The sequence below is a fragment of the Ambystoma mexicanum genome, chromosome 12 (assembly GCF_040938575.1).
Source record: "Ambystoma mexicanum isolate Mex_15411 chromosome 12, UKY_AmexF1_1, whole genome shotgun sequence".
Taxonomy (NCBI): Eukaryota; Metazoa; Chordata; class Amphibia; order Caudata; family Ambystomatidae; genus Ambystoma; species Ambystoma mexicanum.
In genome coordinates, this window is record NC_090936.1 from 679223785 (window position 1) to 679249165 (window position 25381).

General features: G+C 47.2%; 1 protein-coding gene across 8 annotated transcripts in view; it reads left to right on the plus strand.

Annotated features, from left to right (window-relative positions):
* Nucleotides 1-25381, plus strand: part of KIF21A (kinesin family member 21A) — a 2335619-nt gene that overhangs the window by 827884 nt on the left and 1482354 nt on the right. For all 8 annotated transcript variants that reach the window (XM_069629214.1, XM_069629217.1, XM_069629219.1 and 5 more), the window contains exon 11: nucleotides 3793-3996. In XM_069629214.1, the coding sequence (XP_069485315.1) occupies nucleotides 3793-3996 (204 nt within the window). The remainder of the gene's footprint in view (nucleotides 1-3792; nucleotides 3997-25381) is intronic.

The following is a 25381-nucleotide window of genomic DNA, read 5'->3' on the forward strand; positions in this document are numbered from 1 at the left end:
TTTGGAGGCTTCTGTGGAGAAGCCTGCCAAAAAGTGGAACAAAGGGCTCGACTTGGGTTGGCGTCACAGAAGCGAACACAAACGCCATTTTGGAACCGAGTTTCAGCAAAAAATACCAACCGGGGAATTTATATTCATTTAATAAACCGGCGGTATTTTGGAGGCTATATTAAAAAGTGGTAGCCTCGAACAATGGGAAAATCCCATAGGAATATATTTGCGGTCGAATATAAAAAGTAGTATCCACTGCGACCAGCCAAAACTCGGTCGGGGGGGACTGGACAGTGCCCCCTCAAACAACAGACCCTGGGGCAATCGAATTGCCCCGACCAGTACGTCCACAATATGATGGTTTGTACTGGTTCTGTTCACAAGGGGTATTCAACTTCTTAAATTTCCTGCCGCCCTGCATCATCTTCTTTGTGGCCCGCCAGCTCCTGGGTCACCGCTTCTGCTCCTGAGGTGCTGCCATCGCTTCTTCCTGATCCCCTACTACCTCTTCGTTCTTGATGAGCTGGAGCCCCTGGAGGGCTTCTTTTCCACTGGTTACCCTGTAGTCTACTTCACCACGTTTGAAAGTCAAGGCAAAGTGGAAGGACCACCTGTTCCTGATATCCTGTTGGGAGAGCCATTGCTTGAGCGGGCGACAGTCTCTGCGACGGGCCAACATTAGAGCCGAGAGGTCCTGGAACACCTTGATCATGTCCCCTTCATAGAGGAAAGTCCCCAAGTGCTTTGCCTTTTCAAGAACTTCCATCTTTTCCCTGTATCGAAGAAAGCGGACCACTATGGACTTCGGGGCCTTGCCCCCTCCACCTCCGCCTCTGAGGTCCCTTTCCAACTGCACCTCTTTGCCCCCTTCCAGAGTGAACAGTTGATTTACCACCGACCAACTTCAGTTGCCGATTCCCCTCTCTGTTCTCTTACTCCAAGAATCGGTAGGTTGTTGCGCCTCTCTCTGTTCTCCAAGTCGTCCAGCTTCAGCAGTTTTTCTTCTTCCCTCATTTCGAGGTCAGCTAGGCGCGCTTCATATTTCCATGCTGAGGACATCCATCTGTAGGTGGTTGTTCTCCATTCCCTCTTCCAATTTATCCACCCTGCCCTTGAGGTCACATATTGAGGCTTCTAGGTCAGTTCTAATTGCCTTGATCTCATGGAATATGTCCTTCAGATCTTCCCTAATTAATGCAGCGGCTGGAGTTTTTGTCCCGGTCGCATTTTCATGGGGACCAGGAGAACCCGCTCTCTGGGTGGTTCCTGAGGGTCTCCGAAAACGCTGCAGAGGGAGAACTCCTGTGCATGCTCTTCTTGTGGTGGGAACCTGGCTCTGTATCTCCTCCAGGGCCACTCTCTGGTTCCTTGTTGGCCTTGTTGACCCCCCCCCTCCTGCAGTGCACTAAAGCAGTAGAAATCTGTCGGGGCGTCTTCCTCCGGCCTTTTGTAATTGTCTCCCAGCTGTACCGGGGTCTTATTGGTGCAGCCTGTCTTCGTGTCCCCTCGAGGGCGACCCCCTGATCATCCGTCGGGACCCGGCTCTGCTTTCTGCTGTGGTTTAGGGCTGCTACATGTGGGGGGGCACGGTCCAGCCTCCTCCACGTTCCGACAGTGTTGAGAGCCTACACCTGGTTTTATGCATCTGTCACGAGACGAGACTAAAACCTGAAGCCAGTATATGCGTTCCCGTTGAAGCTTGATCCCGGTATTGGGCTTTTGTTCACCGTTTCTCTTCAACAACTGGGATGGCACCTGAGTTTTCCCCCCTGGGCTGGGCCTTCTCCCCGCTTTTGCTTGGTCACTGGTTTGCAAGGGACCTCTCTAGGGATGCCTCTTCCCCGCCGTCGTGCGGAGTGCCTGTTTAATGTCTGTCAGAGGGAGTGTGTCTGGAAGCCCCTAGTCGGAGTGCCATGGTTCCATGGTTCTTTTTTCGGGGCTGCCTCGCGTCCACTTCGGTTTATGGAACACCCCCCTGTAGGGGTTATTGGTGCACGGCGTCCTCGGACTCCCCTTTGGGCCCTGGCACGCTTTCTCTGTGCCCGCTGGTGCCGCACGCCTTGTAAGCTCACTGTGAATTTGTGCTGGATATTCTACTGTGGGGGTCCCTTTGGGGGCCCCCCTGAGTCCATTCTTTACTGTGACGCAGTGCTACTGTTACCAGGCTACTTGTCCTGCTATTGCCCACCAATACTTCACGCTGTGGCCCCTAGTACGAGACTGGGGCCTCTGGTCCTTAGCCTGGTAAGTTCTGCCTCTGCAGCGTGCACTTTTCTCTGTGCCCACCTTCTCCTCTGCTCGGACGAGTGTTGCACTTGGGACCCCAGCACAATTCATTGCCTTCCCTCGGGATCTCTTTCTCGGGCAGGGGACGTCTAACCTACTTGTGGTCAATGTGTGTCGTGGCCCCTTAGAGCACATGTGGCTCTCGGGCCAAGGTGCGGTTTAATGACAGTCTCGGGGTTGCAGGGGTTCCACCATCTATTGTCCAGAATAAAATCTGAAGCTCGCAGGCGGGCCCCGGTTCACCCTCCAGGCACGGGTAACTGACTCAACGGTGTCCTCTTTTTCACGCCTGACTTCCTGCCAGGCCCTGTCCCGGCTGCGTGAGCTTCCGCTGCCTTTCCACCTGCTAGGCCCTCCACTGCGTGGTCGGACTGCTCCTCTCCCTCCTACTTCGGTGGCACGCGGCACCCCTCCGACTCAGGGCAGCTACTCCTCCTTCTCAGATCCTACCAGGCAGTTCAGCAACCAGTCGCCGGCTTCTAGCTCCACGGGGCTCTGTTTCCTCTGCTGGTTTCCCACACGGGAACAGCTGCGTTTTCCCTTTGGGCGCTGAGTGCATGCTGCTGGGCACTTCTCTGATGCAGGTCGGGGGCCATCTGGGGTCCTTAGGTTTTCACATGTGCCTTCCGTGGCGAATGTGAACTCCTGCTCACATTGGGCACACTTCTTGGCTCTGTCCCCGCCAGGCGCGTATCCCGCTCTCGCAGCACCCTAGATCCAGGTTCCAAACATCGGTCCCCAAGTGCACCGTGTCTGGGGATGCTGAGCTCTCCGGGCGGTCTTAGGTCGCCTCTCCAATGCTCCCCGTATTCGTGCTGTCTCCGCTGTCCTGGTGCGCGGGAAGCAGGGCCGGGTCCCTTTCTGCCTCAGGTGCGGTAACTGTGCACCTCTCACTGCCCTGGGATTCCCAGGTCACCACAGCCCTTTGGATCTCCTTGCCCCACCTGGGCTGGGGGGGGACCAGTGCTTGCAGCAACCCCAAGGCCGTGGGTGCCCGAGGGTGGGACCTGACAGTTTGCCCTACACCGGGGGGAGGACGATATCTTGAAGGCCCAGCGGCTCGGAGCAGAGTGAGGTCTTCGCACGTCCATCCTGGTACACGCCCCCTAGCGGTCTCCAGGGATCAACATTTAAACCCTGTGTCCTTTTTACAGTTAGCTGATGAATCCCAACACTAATGCTGCTGTACTTGTTTCATCTCTCACCCACACCCATCCTCAGACCCCTCAGGAAAGCACAATTAAGAGCATTCTGAAAAAACAAATCCCTCTTCTTGCGCATTAAGACACACATTGGACACCTGCTATAATTTTGTCATTCGATAAGGCTATCCCTTTAACAATGAGCCATTCTTAGGAATTTTGCATCTCGCAAGATAAGAATGATATTGGCTTATGTTTGGGTTTGTTCTAAGTTGATTTACTTGTTTTCACAGTTTGTTTTATACATTTGTTGTTTTACAATTTTTCTATTAAATGTTCTCAAAATTGGTATTTGGTGTTTTTTGTTACTTAGAGCCAAGTTTTTCGAAAGTGAAGCTGTTAATGAAAATCTTCGTCGTAGTCTTTCAAGGACTTCAACAAGATCACCCTATTTTGCTGGGTCTTCGCCATTTCCTACTTCTCTTCTTGCTTCAGAACAAGAGACTAATGATATCATAGACCTAGCCAAGAAAAATTTAGAGAAGCTAAAGAAAAAAGAAAAAAAGAAGAAAAAAAGGTAAAACAGTAATGTTTTTGTTTTTCAGTATTATATGCGCATGAAAACATGTTTATGAATGTTACCACGCTACTCTTGACACTAGCATTAAAATGTTCATATTTATTAGATTTGCGTTGTGCTTCATTTTATTAAGGTAGTATTCTGAACAGTTTGGAAGACTGTGTGAGAAAATACTTAGGTCCTCTTTATGCGAAGGCTGATTTTTGTTGCAGGATTGCTGTATGCTATAATTACTGTTACTGCATACAGTAATTCCTGAAATTGCCCTTATGGAGAATCCACCAGGTTACTGCATTTGTTTTTACTGAACATATGTGCATTATATGTAAAAACATTTTTGTGTGTGTGCAAGGAAGCAAAACAAAATCTTAAACCTCAGTGGACTTTTTTACATGTTTTTTTTAGGTGCTGGAAGTAAAACCTGGAGTAAAATATGAAGTATTTCTCCTCCTAATCTGTCATTAACTGCAGGCGGTTTGGCAATGCCCCATAATGTGGTGGTATACTTCCTGGATTGCAGAGTGGACCTTGCATATGTAACCAGTGCAAAACGTCCATCATTCAATCCAGGAAACGAAAGTTGGAGAAGAAGCAGTAAGTGGGGAGGGATGGATCATGGGAGACAAAAGGACTGCAGTGTGGGGTGAGGTACAGGATAGACAGAGCGCGGAAGTTCCTAGGAGTGTTCCCCTCGTTAAAGATGGGGAGGGGTTGGTGTTGGTAGTGGGGCACGGGGTGTCCTCCCAGAGAATGGGATGGGGAGGTAGGCGGTGGGAACGAGAGTGAGGGAAATGCTTTACCTCCCGTAGTGGGAGTTAATAATATAAAATTCATTGCTGCTAGGTGACCCTGGCTTAGACATATGTTTAAGTGATTAAATATCACAACTGTCCAGGATGCCTTGTACATTAGATGTGCAGGAACAAAGAATTTGGTTATTTTTTCTTTTTTTGAATTTGGTTACTTTGTGTTTCAAAGTACCTGGGTAGAGTCATCAAGGGCTTTTATGAAGCCATTTGAAAATGCTTAAAGGGTGTGGGTACATTTATTTATTGTTAAATAGCATACTTTATATTACTAGGTTTAGATTAATGTAAAGTTTTATTTATAGGAGGGTAGATGAGTTATGAATAAATTGTTGGTTAATTGTTTGAAATAGGCCGCTACAATTTGTTTTTATTTGAGTGTTTCTGATCTTCGAGTTATTCAGTCTTCAATTTTAAGATATGTTTACATAAAGGTGTTTTTATTTTACTCCTGCATTATGCACTAAAACACTTTAGGAAGATAGGAAGCGTGCAATGTCAGGGGTGTTGCTAGGTCTGGAAAACATCTGGGACTACGATAATGTCAGCACTGTTGGCACTCTGGGCTATCTAGCCTTTTGGTTGTCCCCTGAGCTTCTATCCGGGGCCAAACACCCCCCCCCCACCCTCCCCATTCTGCTATAGTGATGCCTCTGTGCAATGTTATCTAAGTTTGGCATTGTACTAGGCATTAGCACGTTTAGCGACAAATAAAAATGGAATGTTATTTATTTAACCAATGGGTTAAATAATGTAGGGCTACGGGAATTTATAGATTCTATCAGTGAATTGTGTCAGTTGCTGCTTTTGCCATCACCTTCATTCCCTCTCCCACTCCAGCCACAGACTCGCACACCAACACAACCCTTGCTAACCATCACCTCCATCTTCAACACCCTGGACATCTGTGCCCCTATCCTGAGGATCCGCATGAAGCCTGCCTCCAAGCATAACACCTGGTATGACTCTGATCTAGCCTCTGAAATGCAAGTGCAGAGTTGCTGAACGGAAGTGGCAGGCTTCTAGCACATCCACTGACAGACTGGCCTACGGCCTGCTCCAAAGCCAATGCAGACTCTCCATCCACTCGCAGAAGAGGGCCCATATCCAAGCCCCCCATTTCTGGGGCCACCAACAACACAGCTGAACTGTTCAAAATCTGCAAGGACTCCCCAATCCCACTTCAGTTTCCAGTTCTCCCCTGCGATCCCTGGCCCTCTGCACTGGCCTCCCACTTAACAACCAAAACTCAGGACATCCTGTCCTCGGTCTCCTCTACTCGCCTCCCTCCTCCCTCATCCGCTCTTAGGCCTCCTTTGTCCCCCACTCTCCCCTTCCCTCCTACTCTCCTCGTTCTCGTCCATTGAACCGGTTGAGGTCTCTAAACAAGTCCTCTCTATGAAAGTCTCCTCCGAACAGGTGCTCCCCTGCTCCCCCAGAACCATCAAGGACAACATTATTATGTTTTATTAATTGGCAGATTGGTTTATTACAAACCTTTCACCATATTTGAATCCTCTTAAATCATTACAACTTTATAGATCACACATTTAAATTTGTTTGTAAAGTAGATATTTCCATCCAAAATTGCAAAACTCTGAATATCAAGGGCTTTTGTTCTCCCATTATCAAGGCAGTCCATCGTTCATCTGAGTTGTCATCACATCTGGTGGCAACATGTCATCATTTTTATTTCTTATGGGGGATAAGGTGACAGTCCATTACAAGATGGTATAAAGATTCTTGACGAGAGGAATCATCACAAAAGCAATCATCACAAAAGCGACAAGAACATGAGACCGTTCAATTGTTTCCGATGTGCCAACACCTCCCTGGTGGGCAGAAGGTTTAGTCTCATCCTCAGGAATAGGTCTCTAAACTTTGGTCAAGGACATTTCTTTAGATGCATAGGGAGTTGGTTCAAGCCTCTTGTGTTTTGATCCAGTCATTCCATTGGATTTTTTTCTTGATCAGTGTTGGATTCAATTTCAAAGTTTCTGCTGAACATCCAAGGGCTTCCAACCATTCAATACATTTTGATTTCCAGCTGTTGAATACTACATTTTGGCAGGTAATCTGGATTGATCTCAAAATATCCATTTGAGGCACATGATCATCTAAAATAGTCGTACGATAGAAATCAATCTATTTCCACAATACCATTGACTGCATTGACTGGATAGCTAATCAATATCTAATCCGCGGTACCGGAAAGGATAGTGACAGAACTTACCTCCAAAATAAGCCAGTTTAAGTTAAGTGCTGCTTCTGCACCAAATGTCAAAATTGGAACCACGTTCTGCCGATAGAAAGCGAGAACTGGTTATATAGAAAACATCCGGCATTTCCTGTCTAGAGATCAAGGGTTTGTCGGGCCAAAGTCCGAACATTTTATGTTATAGCAGCCTCCCAGTCATATTCATGTATGCTTGAGTTTATCCATACTCCTAAATACTTTATAGTGTCGCCCTGTACTAACTTAGTTGTCTTACCTTAGTCAGGTAGGTTCCCACTGTTTTGATAACAGGGGATCAGAACTCAAAAGGGAATTTAGTCAAGAAATATATACATAATGTGAGACTGATTACCCCTCTAGTGATGATGCTTACAAACTAAACAAATAAAGTTTGATTCTTCATATCAAATACATCATGGAACCCAACACATCTTAATCATAAGAATAACTATTTTATTGAACGTCAAAATTAAGTAAAAAGAGGTATACCATAACACAAAACAATTGGCATGGTTACCAAAAAACTTCTCTCAGAAAATATGTGATACATTCACTATACATAATACGTACACAGGAAAGGGGTTTACACAAAATGCCATATATAATTAGTAACCACTTTGTTTCAGGAGAACCCAAACTGATTCTTGTGGGGATCTCAGATTATCGCCGACATGTTTTGGCCTTCTAAAACATGAGACACTATCCCTAGTATCTTTTTCCTGTAAATTGTAGGCCATCTTCAGGACACAATTTCTTCAGTATAGTTGGTAATTCATCTATACCCCAGTTGGTATAGAACATGTTTTTTTTCTTACAGTTCTCACAAATGGCACAGAAAAGGTTTGGACAGAGTCATACTGATCTGTCAAGAGGACAAACTTCCTTCTGCCGGAATCCAAAGGACATCGACCTACAAGTTAGAACAGATAATCATTTTCCTCAGGGACCCTGCTTTTGGATATTGAAAGGTTACCATCGGCGGCAGAGAAAGGTGGGGAACTCCGGATTAGATACCGGAAGTGGAATGAAGTCCCCGACATCAGTGCGTGTCACTGCACATCCGGCTGTTACTGCCAAACACGGTTGTAAAAACATAGTAACTTACTTGTGCCCAAAAACAAGGAAAACATTAGTTTCGTTAGTTCTCGTTGGTTGCAAAAGGACATGTTTTGGGCCTTCGCTGTATTTATGGTTAGGCCATTTTCCTGGAGATAGACCCATCCATGTTTTATTTAACAGCACCAGGTCATCGGCGTAAACCATCCATGGAACCATACCACCATTCAAGATTGGAGGATACGTTCTTTCTTCTTTTTGGGAGGCAGCCAGGTCTGAAATGCACAGATTGAACAGACTTGCCGCTAAATGGAAGCCTTATTTCAGACCATTCCAAGTATTGATTTTCTTTGAAATGGCGCCATTCCCTGAAAGCCTTATTTGGACCGAGGTGTTCGAATAAAGGGCCTGTATTGCAGCTACCAAGTCTGGTGGACACTTCCACACCAGTAATTTGTGCCATAATTTTTTGCGGTCTTCGCTGTCAAAGGCCTGTTTCAGATCAATAAACGCGTATACTTTTATCTTTGCTTTCAGGGCTTCGAGTTTCAATAGATTCAGTAGCATGAGGTGGACGTTGGTTCCTACTCCTTTAACAAACCCAGTCTGACGGGAGTCCCCTCCTATTCTGTATTGCCTAGGTGGTTAGGCGACACAGAAGCACAGAGGCAACGAGTTTTCCCAACAGATCCAATAATGCGATTGGGCGGTAGTTTGCCAGACTCACTCTATCCCCTTGCTTGAATATTGGGATTAGAACAGCATTTTTCCATGTTTTCGGGATCTGAATCATCTCCATAATCGCCTAAAACAAAGAGGTACAGAGATCGGCCAAAGCATCTGGATTCGATTTAAGTATACTATATGTTAGACCATCTGGGCCTGGAGATCAAAGTATTCAGATGATTAATCAAGCTCAATATTTCATTTCTGTCCCATTCGATTTTCCAGTTTTTGTCATCTGAGGTCCTCTGGCCGTTCCACCCAAGTGATTCGTTTTGCATATTGGGATGAAAAATGGGCAACCCATGCTGATTCTGAGACTGCCGAGATTAAGCGAGAGTGGATTGCTTATATTGACCGTTCAATATAGACCATAAGTCTCTTGTTTTTTGTTTGGCCAGTGTTTTAAGCATACTCTCTGCACCCCATTGCATTTGTTCCACCTTTGACATGTGTTGCCATAAGTTTGCTTTGTTTTGTGAATTAAGATACTACAGTCTTTCCAGGGACAAGATTTAAGTTTTCTCAGTTCAGCTCGATAGATTTTCCTCCTCTCTACTAGCTCTGCATTATAGGCGTGATCATGTCGGGAGGATATTTTAGGGCCTTATGGTTTCGAACCCTATATGGAACCAACATCCAGTCATATTCCAATCTCTCCGCACTAATTTTGGTGCTATTTAGAAAGTTTGCCGTCATTCCTGGTTCTTCAGCTGGGTGTATTTGCAACCCATTTTTCCTGTTGGTCAGATTTAAGGTCGGAAGATTATTTAACACAAGACCCTCTTGCTTTCCTTTCCAGGTCAAAGCCAGCAACTGATGATCACTCTTTTCAGTAGGGATAATCTTCAAGGTGTCTAGATCTGGAATCAATACCAATGAGGTGTAAATATAGTCTAAGTAGGCTAGCGTGTTCCCTTTTTGCCAGATGGGAATAGGCGGTAGATCCTCATCAAGTTGCCTGTTAATTAGAAGGATAGACCTTGCTTTCAATTCTTTCCTCCAAAGTTGCGCCTTCTTCGGAAGCATTTGGGTAGAGATCAAGACCCCCAGACTCTTGAAAAGATGAATATTCAGATCACCACAGCGGATGAAATCCAAATCCAAATTCTTATATTGGAGTTGTACATCGTCCATTGCTGCAAGTAGAGTTTCAATAAACACATGGTCATTTATACCAGGTGCGTTCCAATATAAGATACAGATTGCCAGTCTATTTTGCCTCTTTGTTTCCATCTTTTTGTGAGATTATTGTAATCTGGATAAAGCAATTGGGGTTCAAAACTTCCTGAACTGTCAAATTTCATGCTGACTTCACTAGGCTCCACAAACCTGAAGAGGGTCGACCACTTTTACCCCGAAGAGCCGGATTTAAGTATGTTAAGTATCCATTGCATATTGGTAACTGCCTCCTCCAGGTTTCTTGAAAGCAAATAATATCATCAATTTGTAGTTCAGTATTTCCTCCTTCAAAAAGATGGGAAAATCCCCTTGTATTCCATGAGCAAAGCTTCAGCGGCAAAGACTCCAGAATTCCTGATTGCTAGTCGCTCTGGACCGGTGGTGATGTTCGACATCAATGGATATTGGTGTTGCTCGGACCTGCAATAGCCCGATGTCCCTGGTGATTTCTAACCTTTCTGCATGCATTGTGATCAGCTGCATCAAAGTTTACCGTCAAACGATACAAAGGTTTCTCCTCTGTGCCTCCACCAGTCATCTTCCTTTCGATAGCGTTTAAGGAGTCATTCCGGAGGCTAGAACAAGGGACTTTTTGCCTTGAGATTTTGCTGATTTTAGAAAAGTCTCTCTCTGCTTCTCTGAGGAAAGCTCTCCAGATAGTTCAGACCCCAGTGGAAGAAAAGCATCACTTTGGTCCAAAATCGCAGACCTGACCCACGTGGAAGCGAGATGTAGGATCACGCAATCTGTCCTTTCTTCCTCCACAAAATGTTCAATTTTAATACCCCTTGTGTCAATAGGTTTCAGTTTTGGGATAAAGTGGAGGAGTTTAAGCACGTTCAAGCGGTTCAAGATAAGGCCATTGGCGGGTCTTAGAATGCGTTCAATGACGAGCGTACACACAGATAGAGATTGTCTCGGTAGATCAAAGTTGGGTAGATTTTTTGCAAGTTTACTATCTTTTTGGTGCGAGAAGTTATTCTCCAGCCTCTTATCTTGATTTTTGATTGATAATCAGCGGTTTTGGTCTACTGTCATAAAGGAGGAACCTCGTGAGGCCACCAGTAAGTCACAGGCTGATCTAGATTAAAAAGAGGAAGCATTTCCTAAGGCGGAAGCATCGAGCTCCCCGTCCAAGATTTCTTCAAGTGATATTTCTGGATTAGGGACAGCAGGAGCTTTGACTTTATCTTGTTCTGACCAGTAGACAGATTCATTAAAATGTTTCTCTGTTCTATTTCATCGTCAAATGTCTTGTTACCCTCCCCATTGTCATTCCCAAGTTGTGTCATTGTTTCTCAGTCTTTTGTGTTACTCCTTCCTATGTGGGGATATCCACTGATTTTGTCTGCAGAATTTTTAGGTTGCGTAAAAAAGCATGCGACCCATTTGATTTGGGCTTAGGACTTCTTGGTTGATTTTCTGTTTTTTTAGTATTGTGTCCAGTAGAGTGGTTGTAGTTGGCCCCTTTTTTTTTTTTTAAATAGAAAATGTATTTTCTGAGAACTTCTATTTCGGGAATCGTTACATAATTCTTTTGGGTAGAGGGATCTTCGTTAGCCAGTGATATTAAAAATACTGATGGCAGTCCATTGCTAGCCATAGTATGAGACTGGGCGATTTGAACGGCCTCAAGCTCTAATCTGGCATCACTCGCGTTGAGTACAGACATACCCCGGTTTTTGGAATTGCTTGTACCCTGTTGACCAACAGGCAAAGTTGATTGGATTAAGACCTCCTCCACCCGGTCTCTCATCAAGGGGGTTGGATTAAATCGGTCTCGATTTGAATTCCTCAAATTATCATTGCACCTCATCTAAACAGGTTCTTCCCTTTTCTCTGTTCCTCCAAAACCATCAAGGACCAGATTGACACCCTCTCCCAGCCCTGGCTGACCTATGCAACCACTCCAGGACCTTCCCCTCCCACCTGAAGCACTTTTGTGCACCCTGTCAGCAATAAACCCTTGGCCGAGCTGCCTTCCGGCTATCGCCCTATCTCTATCACTCATTTCCTGGGCGAACTCCTGGAAAAACTGGCCATCTCCCAGCTTAATCTTCACACTGAATCTTTTGGTTGTCTCCGTGACCATCAGTCTGGCTTCAGAGCAGCCAGAAGCACAGAAACTTCTCTCCTGAACATCTGTGAAGACCTGCTCTCTAACCTTGATTCTAATCTCCCCTCCGTCCTCATCCTACTTAATCACTTTTCTGCCTTTGAAATGGTCAACCATGCCATTCTGCTCAACTGGCTCTGTGATAACCTGGGTATCACTGACCAGGCTCTGGCTGACTTCTTTCCTCTCTACCTGCGGTGTTCCCCAGGGGTCTAACCTTTCTCCCTGGTTGTTCAACCAATACCTGGCACCTCTCGCCCACCGCATTGCCACTCTCTGCTCCAATTTCCAGTGCTATATGGATGACACCCAGCTTGCCTGTAGGCTCCACTCTGCCGTCTCTTCTCCCTCTCTCATCCCGGATTGTCTGACTGCAATCCAGGAGTGGTACGCTGCCAATGATCTCTGCCTGAATGCAAGCAAGACGGAGATTCTCTTCATCGTCACACCCGCACCCCTCTTTCCTGCCACTCTCTGGCTGGCCTCCCTTGGCCCTTCCTCCTGCTCCCACCTCTGAGGCTAAGAACCTCTGGGTTATCTTTGACTCCTCTCTCTCCTTTTCTCCTCATATTTCCGACATCTCTAAGAAGTTGAACTACCAACTGCACCTCTTGGTGTCAACTTCGACTCCTCTCTCTCGTTCTCTCGTCAGATCGCAAACCTTGCCAAGAAGGCCCACTTTCAGCTGCACTTACTTGAGGCATTCTCCCCTTCCTCACCTTCCCACAGAAACTCAGTGCCTGCAGAGCTCTAGTCTTCTCTAGGCTGGACTGCTGCCTCAATCTGCCTTTATCCTCCCTTTGCCCTCTTCAACTAATCCAGGATAGGATTGCATGACTTATCCTTGGCCTCAAGCCCAGGGACCGTCTCTCTCCAGCCCTAAAATCTCTCCACTGGCTCCCAGTGGCTGCAAGGATCGAGTTCAAGACCCTCTGCACCATCCACAAGGCCTTCTGGGGCCTGGTACCCCGCTACATTCAACTGTTTCTCCCTAAATACCTCCCTGCTAGAGCCCTTCTGTCTTCTATTTTCAATTCTCTGCTGATCAGACACTTCTCCAAGCAGAGAGTGAGGGGTAGATCTCTCTCTCTTCCGCAGGAGCCACCCTCTGGAATGGCCTGCCTGCCCCCCTCAGGCTTGAGCAGGATCTCCTTACGTTCCGGAAGCTTTGCAAGACCCTCCTTTTCTCGTATTCCTTCCCTCTCCCCCTCCCCATCTAATTCCCCCCTGTGTCTCATTGACTAGCTGCCTGGTCCCTTCTGTGTCCTATAGGGCACCTGGCCCTCCTCACCCAGTCTACTGCAGCACCCTGGTTTTCCGTGACCCCCCCCCCATCCCCAAACATGGACTTGCCCTTCTGAGACCCCTTCCCCTGACTAGCCAAGCAGGGTGTGCATCCCTACCAGGTCTGGTCCACCCCCCCACCCCCAGTCCTCACACTTAGATTGTGGACCTCTTTCCCTGCACTCCCTGCCTCCCCTGGCACTTGCCCACCTGGCCTTCCCCTAGCAATCGCCTAGCTCCAGGGGCCTTTCTTCCCCTACCCTAACCACACCTTGCACTTGTATGCCTCCTCTTTGCCCAAACTTGCCTTCCTACCCTACCATTAGCCCTTCCTCCCGACCTGCACCCCCCTCCCCACTCCTCTCCCCCTTGCACTTGTTACTGCACTTGCACGAACAGAATGATACTAGGCATAGTAGAACCGGTTTTGTAATTTATTTTCCCTGTCCCCCCCAGATCCCTCTTTTTTGCGTTTTAACGCATTGAAACACCATTAAACAACATTTGCAGTACAGGCGCTTTATAAATACGCCATAGATGAATACAAATGTGAGGATAATACCCGGTCAAGAACCCTACGAGAAATATAAGGATATTTAAGGATATTGACATGTACCGCATCAGAGGACATTTGGAGGAGGAGCAGACCAAATGTCCTGGGAAGCCAATATAAAGGGGTCTGGGACCCATATGAACAGCATAGGCAAAGCCAAAGCAAATGGGTCAGGGACCAGAAAGAAATGGAGAGGCCAAGACAAGAGGGTCTGGGACCCTGAGACAAACAAGAAGAGAGAGAGCGAGTTGAACTGTATAAAATATCCTATGTGAAGCAGAAAGTCATATGATAGGTTATTATAACGCTCTTAATAGCCAGAGGTTTCTAAGCACGAACTCTGGGTTCGAACCTGTGTTACTCCATGTCATCTTGCTTCCAAGGTGAGCACGTTGCCGCTGAGCTATCCTCCCGAGAGAATAGGATAGTGTACCAGGCCTGTTCAGTTGGACATTGATTGAAGTTGGGGTAGAGAACCTGTGAAAAGACACCAGGGTCTGGGACACATATGAAGGTGGGCAAAGCCCACAGAGCCGAAGTATAACGGTTGCTGACCCATACAAGAACGAAGAAACGTGTAGTCGAGGAGCTGAGGCCCAGAGCATGCCAGAGAGACTATAAAGAGATCTGGGACCCACGCAGAAGAGAAAGGTGTTGTAAAACAAGTTGGGGAGAACTCGAGACATCCAAGAGGGATCTGGGACACATGTGAAAGAGAAAGAGACATTTTCTGGAGTTCTGAGTTATATAGTCTAGTCTGGCAGGATAGTGCACCAGACTTGGAGCTACAGTTTTGAGTTGAAAGAAAAAACTAAGATAAGCAACATTCCCCCCTTATACAAGGAGAATGTTTTGTGAAAGAGTCCAAAACACAGCTGCCCGATTCCTTCTTGCACTGGGACAAAGGGACTACATCTCTCCTGCTCTCCGTACCCTCCACTGGCTACCTATTGGACAAAGGACCACGTTCAAAATCCTATGCATCACTCACGGAGCAGTGCACAAGGCCGGTCCGACAAACCTCCAAGAGAAGATTATGCCCTACTGGCCAACAAGCACCCTAAGGTCCAGCACGGCCCTCCTACCAGTGATCCCAGCCTCCAGTCAGCCCGGTTTGGAGGATCAGCCTACTTTACCATGGCACAAACTATGTGGAATCCCTTGCCTCTCCATATTTGACACAGCCAGGACTACATGGCCTTCCAAAAAGTGTTAAAAACATGGCTTTTCCCGAATCCGTGAAAGGGACCATCTAAGGCCACAAATCCATCCACCAATGGCCTAATCTCCAATAGAATGTGCTCTACTTGAAACACAACAGTGGGGCAACAGAAGCCGGAACATTCAGGGCTTGGAAGTCAGACTATAGACCAGAGGGATTCCAACCTAGGCAGTTGCAGCACCCAGCTCAACCACAGAGGCACAGTCGGTGGTATACGATCAATAGAGGCTACCTGGCCTACCTAGGTATAAGGGCCAAGAACCCCTGCAACGGAGGCACAGAAGTAACTATGCATGGCCAGACTCTCCGGAGAATTATGCGATAACCCAGGAAGTACCTAGCCTTCCAGCTTAACCTCACCCCAGGGACCTGAAAAATGTGCCCTCTTAGTCCTACTACAGAGTATCTGGAAAAAGTCTGCCTGACCGTACTAACACAACTTACCCTCACCAGCCAGATTATCTCTCATGGAAATCCACTACCACGAACCACCATGACAGACACGGCTGGCGCACTGAGCTCCGAAATCAACCATAGAACGGGGTGTCTCAGACCGGTAACAGACAATCACTCCTACCAGTATACTCGCTCTCCGCTTTGCATCAACAAACAATAGAACGCAGCTACACCCCTCAATCAATTCGACCTAGCTACACACATACCTACATTACTCCAAGAATACATCAACAGCCTGGTAGATCGCAGCTATACCCCACGAGAAATGGGCCTAGCTGCGCACATAATCCCCTACACAGGCCCCACGGCTGCCAGAATGCAGACTCTGAGACCACCCTCCTTGCTGCTCACATTACACTGACTTCTTGCATCCCCCGCACCACACCTAGCATTAGAATTCAGCCAACCCGCGCAAACCACTCTGGCTGCACACATACCAAGTGCACCCAAGCACTGTTTGCTACACTACTCTCTCCACTGACAGACCACGGTCCTCAGAGCGTTCAACCAACACCGCATTGAGATCATACCAATGGTACATATGGCGCTATACAAATGCAACTTACCATAACATGAACAAACCTACAGTTAGGTTTGGCAGGATAGTGAACCATAAAAATAATTGGGTAGAACCCTCTTTTTTGTTAATGGGGGACCAGACTCATGAGGGACAACTGAAATAGCATACAACAACAATTTAGCTCAGGCTAACCCACCCTTCCACACAGACGTGGCTAGATACAAGCTACAACCAAAACGGTCTTCATAATTCGCCTGTGCATATGGTCAGTCATCAATTTGAACAGTTAAAACCACATTTATTAACTGGTATCAAAAATACACATTTCAGACATAGACATGTACAAACCGTAACATGACACTCAATACAATATCACAACCACTACTCAGAGTGGCCGTCTTGCGAGACCTATCATAATGTGTGCAGCATAGTAAAAATCCTCTGTACTACTTACAGAGGATTTTTACTATGTGGGGGACAGCAAACGGAACTATGCCACTCCGTTTAAAGTGTTTCAAATGTCTAAATAGGGACAGTAGAATCCTGGACCCCAGAGTGTACAATGTATCCTCTCTAGCTCCCAACTACCAGTTTGGCCTTCTTGCACCTTTCACCTTGTGGCAAGGGTGTAAGGCCCACAGCATTCAGGCAAGTATATTAAGACCATTGTTTTTAGAAGGAAGAAAAAGTAAAAGTTCAGTTAATCTAAGCATTGATGTCAGAAAAGCATAAATGACATGACAGCACGTGACTGAATAGCAATAAAGAATGCCATGCTACTATGTGTTACAGATGACTTGAATGAAGCACAGAGTTTCGTTGCTACTTCAAGGGTTTTTATCATTATAGTGCACAGTATAGCTGTTGTGTGGTTATTTACAGCTCCAGTAGGATTGCAGAACAGACTGGCAATGGAGGCAACGCAATGGATATACCAGCTGGAAAAGAAGTCTCCCTCTGGATTCTCCCCTGGGCAGAGCCTTACCTACCCAATACCAGGGACATGTCCTGCCTCAGCCTTCTTGCGCTTGCTGTCTCTCATGGCCTCCCACATTACAGCGGTGCGGGAAGTTCGGCTATACATGAGGTCGCTCCAATTCCTGCTCCATTGCGAGTTGCCGCAATTTCAGGGACGCGTGCAAGATGTGACAGAACTTACTGTTAGGGGAGGGGGGAGCCGGATTACATACAGCCCTGTGGGTGCCGGACTGTGTGTGTGCAGGCCCTCTCCCTACCCGGGCTCACCTGTGGCTCCAGGATGTCAGTGTTGCTGTCACGGTTGGGACCAGAAGACGCTGCCGGACCCAGAAGGAGAGGCTGGACTGGGTACAACAGCACGACTGAACGACTACCCCTGAGACATCGCAGGGTGCAGCGGCCTGTGGCATAACACTGGCCGCCCGACAAAGGATGAGAAAGTAGGAAGTAGGCAGCGCAACAGAATGCAGCATTCTCCACAACACTGGTGCGGCCCCAGCAGACAGCTTTGGCAGGGAGCCTTTTTATCTTTTAAAAGGCTGTCTACAAGAATGCTAAGCTATGTGGTATGGCAGTCCCCAATGTATCTGCATGTCATCAGTGCTGCAGCACCATGTTACGGGGGTGGGGCTTATCAGCCCCTATGATACATTCCCATAACCTCCTTTGTCACACCCTCTGGGGTACGGTCAGTCATTGATAGGGTAAGTAACCAATACGGGGAGGTGGTGGGGCATTTAAGGTGTACTTGAATGCTTGGGCTAGTTGGGTGAGGACAGGAGGTGGTGGAGCATGTCCGAGAGACCAGAGGAGGTGAAAGCGAAAGGAGTGCAGAGGGTATTGGAGAGAGGGGGGGTCTGTGGAGTGTGTGTGAGTGAGAGTAAGGAGTGGAGTAGAAGGCAGTAGAGGTAGCTGTTGCAAGAGTAATAGAGTAGCAATTACAGGAAGAAGTAGTATGTAGTAGGAGTGGTGGTTGCCGTAAAGAATATGACTAAGTACAAGGTAGTAGTAGAGAAGCATTAGTAGTGAGAGGGGAGTAGCGAAATAAGGTGTAGTGTTAGGAACTGAGAGGTGATCGTAGTAGCATAGGAGTGATAGAGGTACAGAGGATCTGTTGGAGGGAAGAGAAGACAACAGAGGTAGTAGGACTAAGTGAAGGATTCTTTTTTTTTAGTGAAGGATTTGGGAAGGAGGAGGAGAACAAATATCAAAGTATCAAAGGGTGGCGATAGGCAGAGTTTTAGCGTTGAGGGACAGCAGAATGCACAGCGTAAAAGAAGTGAGATGGACACCGGACGAAAGAAGGCACCATCTCCAACTTCCTCTAGTATTTTAAAAAAAAAAAAAATTCAGTGAATTGTATACGTTTTTATTGGTGCAACTTAACCATAATGTCTCTTAAACAAAGTTTTGTTAAGAGAATTCCATGGGTTTTTACCAGTGCATGCTATTTTCCTACAACTTACTAATATCATACTTACCCCAATATAGCCACGTTTTTGTCCAATTTACAAGGTTTTACCTTAAAACACTGCCATTTCCCACCTTCTTGCATCATTTTGAACACATACTTTTTCCACTGTTTTTGCTTCCGTCGACATCCGTGAATGTCTGACTTCATTGTGGAACTTCTGGACAGTGCCACATGACCATGCATTTGCGCGCGGCATGATGACATGTCCATGAACATGTTTGCAATTCGCGTTCGGGTCCTTGCTTCGAGGACAGTTTGGAAATGCATGTTCTACTGATCCAGGAATTTTCTTTTTTTTAAAAAACTTGTTTTATTATTTTCCATTAAAGAGATACCCACTTGGGTATTTAACTCCCCCTCAATGTGTCACCATCCAACCCCCAAGCCTTCTCAAAAGACTCACAATTTACATCCAACATTAGTTTTCACAGCCAAAACCCATATACAAAATAAACACATTACAGAATTAATAATTTGCAGGGTCAGTAACGGTACTAACAAAGTAACCTCTGTTCCGTTTCGGTTATTTCATTCAAGCGCTCATCACCTGTCAGTGCGGCCAGTGGGAGGAGCCAGGGGTCTGCGCCGCTTGCGCTTTGTCCAATTGATATTGCCTGAAGGTAGGCCAATAATCAAACGTGCGACTGGTGCTTGGGAGTGTCGAAGCAAACATAGCCTCTCTCTGTTCACAGAGGGCCATACATTCCAACCATCTTGCAAAAGTTGGGGGGATTGGACTTCCCCCAGGCTCTGGCCACTAAGTATCTGACTATTACCGAGGCCATGCCCAGGAGCTTCTTTTCTGTGTGGGTGCCTCCCTCGATCAGAGCCAAGAACCATAGTTCTGGTGAAAATGTTCACGTCGAGTTTAACATTTCAGACAGTGCCTCCTCTACACTACCCCAGAAGGTCCTAATGTTAGGACACCTCCAACTTACATGATCGAAATCAGCCCATTCTGCATTTCACCTTTTACAAGAGAAAGAGCTCTCACTGTAAAATCTGCTTAGAGTAAAAGGAGAGTAATAAACTTGGTGCACGATGACATGTCCATGAACATGTTTGCAATTCGCGTTCGGGTCCTTGCTTCAAGGACAGTTTGGAACTGCATTTTGTACTGATCTAGGAACTTTTTTTTAAAAACTTTCTTTATTATTTTCCATTAAACAGATACCCACTTGGGTATATAACTCCCCCCCCGTGTCCCCATCCAACCCCCAAGCCTATAGCAGCAGTTTAGAGAAATGTATGGTGACTGGACACAAATGGATTTCCACTGTTCCCCATTCAATGTTTTCCCCAGGGATGTCTCCCACGTGGCTTTGTACGCATGGTTCTACACCACCTTCCCACCCCTTACCAGTTTATAAATGGTGGATACTAACTTCTTAGAGGATGTGGGTGTATTATGTAGCTCTGAGCTGCGTGAGATCTCCCAGTTGAGCCTGAGCACGGAGAGTTCCCCGAACGTAATCACCTCTTGCATCAGTGGCGGAAGGTTTTGGCTGGGGTGTTTAACATGGAGAAGGATGTGGTCTGCATATACAGATATGATGGATAGGTGTGTGCGTGTGCGGATCCCTCGTTGCGGATGCAGATCTCAAATATGACAGGCCAGGGGCTCCATCGCAAGTGCAAATAAAATCAGGGAGAAGGGGCATCCCTGCCTGGTGCCACGTGTAGGATATATATATGTGTAGAAGTGAAGCCTTTTGTATATTTAGCCGCTTGTGGTTCTGTGTATAGGAGTTTAATCCATTTGATATACTTCAAGCCTATGCCAGAGTCCAGGAGCATCTCAAAGAGGAAGTACCATTCGACAGAATCAGCGCCTTTTCGGCATCTAGGGCAACGACTGCCATTGGTATTTCCTGTTTGACGTTGAGCATAAGGGTGAAGAGGCGCCGTAAGCTATTCTGGGTGGAGCGACCAGGGATGAATCCTTCCTGGTCTGTTAGGACTAGGGCTGACAGGTGGGGGAGTAATCCATCGGCAAGAATTTTAGCCAATATTTTATTATCAGTATTGATAAGCAAGAGGGGCATGTAAGAGGAAAGCTGCAGGGGATCTTTCCCGGGTTTTAATAAAACAGTTATTAACGCCGATCTGGTGGATTTTGGGAGGGAGCCACTGGAGAGGGCACAATCATACATCGCAAGCAGGTGGGGGGTGACCAGATCGGCGTAAGCCTTATAAAATTCGGCCATGATGCCATCTAGGCCGGGGGCCTTTCCATTGGGGACCGAGTTTATAGCCTTACGGACCTCATCCTCACTAATAGGGTAATTGAGGGCGCTTCCTTGTTCAGGATCTAACCATCCCAATGCAACCTCATCTAGGTAACGTAGCAATACGTCATGTCCGGGAGTGGGTTGTGAGGCATACAACTGGTCGTAAAATTATCTATATTCAACATTAATCCCCTTTAGGTCTCTTATACAGGCTCCATTTCGATCCTCAATTTCAGCAATGCTGGTAGAGGGGCGCTCCCTCTCGATGGCCCATGCCAGGGTTTTCCTAGGTCTGTACCCCTCTCTGTATCGGGCCGCCAAAATTGGGTTGCCTAGGTATCTTTCTTCATTATTAGCCAGCTCAAAAAGTGCCTCTCTATGCATTCTAAGTTCTTGTCGGAGCTCAGGGGTGTCTAAGGTACTTTGCCATTTTTCTCCCTCTCGTATCCTCCAGTCTCCTCATGGATCCCCTAAGAGCCTTCAGTACACCCCCCTCCCTTGAGATACAGCATCCTCGTATATACACTTTGAAGGCCTCGCAGATTATGCCCGGATCTGGAACCGATCCTTCATTGGTTTGAAAATATGTTTCTATATCTTTTTCTATTTCCATGCAAAATGCCACGTCCTGGTGGGCGGAGGCTCTGAAGCGCCAGTGAAGCTGGCTCGGGGGCATGCTGTGGACCCGAATCGGACTAATACTGGTGAATGGTCGGACAGAGTCCTCGGGAGGGTGATGGCCTCTATTACCGCTATGAGGATAGGGGTCGTGGACATCACATATTCAATTCTGGAGGAGCCACCATGAACCTCTGAAAAAAAAGTGTATTCCTTATCAGCAGGATGGAGTCTACGCCATACATCATGCAGGTCATAGCACTGTGAAATGTTAGACCATGCTTTGACTGCTTGCGGGAGGGTTAGATGTGACGTTGCAGACCTATCCATGTCCAAAGTCAGGGCCAAATTAAAGTCACCAGCCCATATCATCTCATACCCTGTAAATCTATGGAGATGTCTAGCGCATTGACGGAAAAACTCAGGGAAATCAGTGTTTGGTGTCTACCCTCTTCATCTTGCATCTGCTCATGTAACCTATATTGCAACGTCTTGTGGATATAGATGGCCACCCCTCTGGAGTGCGATGAATATGAGTCGTCGTACCTGTGGGTGCCCCATCCAGTTAGACCGGGAAAAGCGGCACCCCTGGCAAGATGTCTCTTGTAAACATAGTTCATTTGCCTTGTGATTCCTGCTACAGTTGGCTATCAGACGTGTCTTTTTCTGGTTGGTCAGCCCCCATATATTCCAGGTCAGCACGGTCAGGATCGACCCGGGCTTGCCGTTTATTGTGGCCGCAGCCATCTAGCCTGCTTAAATTGGACAATGGACCCAGCAGAGAGTCTGGAATATAGGTGTGTAAAGCTTGACTGTTATGTGATAGAGTGAGACTTGTAGGGCAATAAGAGCATAGTGGAGACTATGGTTATCTTAAATGAGGCCCCCGCCCCCTCCCATGCCAGAAGCATAAACCTACTGGCTCCCGTTCCCACCCCACAGCCTTCCCCCCTCCACAGACCCACCCACACCAGAAACCAACACTTACTGGCTCTCCCATCCCACCCCTATCACAACTTTCCCTAAGAACTTGACAAACCAACTGTCCCGCAGTGACTGCAGGAGGAGCAGCGCTAAGGACAGCCAGCGCGCTCCAGGTGGCCGAGACCATGTATAGTTAGCTCCGGGACCCGCCATCAGGGGTCCAGAGATCGCTGATTTACGTTTCTAAATTGAGCACAGCGGGAGCAACTTCCATGTCCAGGCAATCTAAGGGTGTTGTGGTGAATGCCTTGGGGATCCACCGGGATTCGGGGGATTCAAGGCAAAGCGTTCCGCCGCCTCAGGAGAAGTGAGGAAGACAGTGGATCTGTTGTGCTGCACCTGGAGTTTAGCCGGGTACAGCATTGCATATTTGATGCCCTTTCTACGAAGCACGTTCTTAGCCGATTGAAACATCTTACGTTGGTCTTGGACTGCTGGACTAAAGTCCGGGAACAGTCTGATTACAGCGGATCCCCAGCATAGCTCTTCTTCTTCCCTGGCGGTACGAAGGATAATGTCCCAGTCACGATAACTGAAGATCTTTGCAATGATCGGGTGCTCCGGGGCGCCCGGGGGGGGCCTCGCCGCCACCGAGCGGTGGGCCCTCTCCATCATGAACATCGGAGTCAGCGGAGGGTGGTCAGTGATTTCCGTTAGGAGAGTCTCTGTGAATATTTCCATGATATCTATGGTGGTGGACTCTGGTACTCCAAGTATGCGTATGTTCTTGCTTCTAGAGCCCCCTTCCAAGTCATCATTCTTCGCTGATACCTTTTTGAAGGCTTGCTGTAGATCTGCCACTTCCGTTGTAAAGTAGCTACTTTATCTTCCCCCTCCCCTATTCGTTGTTCAGCTTCTGTCCTGCTTCCGCATAGTTTATCAATTTGTATAGCAGAAATGTCCACTTTGCATGTAAGGGCGTTTATTTTGGTGCCCAAGTTATCTGTGTTGCTTTTGAGAGCTAGGAGTGTTTGGTTCAGAGCTGCAACATCTATCTGAGATGGCTGTTGACTTGAAGCTGGGGATGGAGGCTGATCGGTTTGGGCAAATTGGTCCATTTAAGCCTGTTCTTTGGGATTTACCATGGTGGTAGAGCCCACCGAGTGGAGTGCTTCGGGGTTGGCGTTGATCAGATTCGGGAAGATGTCCCAGACTGCTAGAGTGGCGCGTGGTAGGAGAGCGTATACCGATATGGTGGAGCTCTAATGTCGACCCCCTGGGTCTGCGACCTGTGCGGGCTAGTCGCGTGGCTTAATGGGTTGCTCACCTGGACAGAGTCTGTTACTTTCCGGTCTCACAGCTATATCGGGAGACGTCTGTTGTGCAGGCTTGGACTACCGCCAGTGAGCGCAGAGGTACGTTGAGCCCATTCTGGGTGTGCTAGGCGAACTGCTAAGTTATGGATCCCCACACCTCCCTTCCCGCCATCCATGCTCACAGAGTGATAGGGTTCCAGGGTTAGGGACAGTCGCCCCGGTGGTCAGGAATGTTTTTTTTCAATGGGCTGGTTGCGGAGTCTCTATGCTGCCAGCACCTCCCATGACCGCAACAGTGTCACCCCCAGTCGTGGTATCAGGTAGCCCCCGGTATGATGACCAGGGTGTTTTGAGGGTAGGGGCCAGCACACACAGCTGCAGATCTGTATGGGTTATAATGTCCTAGTTACCGGCAGGTTACTCCGACGCCCGAGCCGCAAAGGAGTACTGTGGCTCTCCTATCAGACTGGGGGCAGCAATCCGAGCTGCAAGAAGGGGGGTCCTCAGTGGAGTAACTTTACTGGAAATATTGGGGGGGGACATGCCATCTGAAGAAAAGGTGCCCCAGCCAAATGAATGGGGTCAAAATGGTGTGCCATTAAAGTTGGAGTAGATAACTATACAAATTTATTTTATTGACTAATATCTCTCTGTTCTTACCAGGGTAATTTTTTATACACCCTGGTACCTCTGACTCTGTAGGAACAATTCGCTTCCTACTGGGATTTTTCGTCAATTAATGTGTTGAAATGTATCCAGACTGCTTTAATGAACACTCTCTGTTTTGTGAATTTATGTATATATCGTGAATGCTTTGTTTAATGTTGTTTTCTCCTTTTCAATATTTTCATGTAACGTCTGTAAAAAGTGATTTGAATGTAAAGTGCGTTTATTTTATTACATTTTTGTACTCTAAAGACTTTCTCTTTGGTTCTCTTTATGTGACTTTTTCTATGCACAAATTGAATTTTTTGGAGATATAATTAAAATCGACTAAAATTAGGACTGTCCTCAGCGTGGGTACCTTGTTTGGTTCTGCTTTTAAAGTTGGGGGGGACAAACACCCCTGTCCCCCCCTAAAATTACGTCAATGTGGGTCCTGCACAGCGTATGTTATAGGCGAAGCAGCGCAGATGACCGGTCAATCTGCGTGAACCGGGCCACACATCTGATCCCCGGGGAATTATGCAGGCAGAGAGGAGAACTCCAGTAATATGATCTGCATTTCAATTTGTAATCCGTTCGAGGTTATGGCAACCAGCTTGGTACGAAGCGACTAATATTCCAGAGTGCTGTGTGCACGGAAGTCTTGCCGGCCATGGTCCCCACCGCAAGATAATACGATGACAGTCTAGGTGGAAGCAGGATTTAATTAGAAGGGGCTGTAAGGCCCTCCTGCATATGCTGTGGCCAGTTCGCTACGCATAAGATGAATAACGATTTCGACTGTGTGGTTCCTAATTATGTCCTTCCTTTGAAGCCGGAGATCCGCACCATAGCGCAGTGGTGAAATCTCCGCTGGGACAGTTAGATAAGACTCCAATGATGATCTGGTACAGGCACTCAGCAGGTGTGGCTCAACAAGGACAATTCAAAGGGGGCACCAGGCTGGTGAAGTCCGTTATTGCCCATATGCGCCCCCATGACTCTCGGCTCAGGCATCCCAGTACGGATGGGGGGGTGCGAT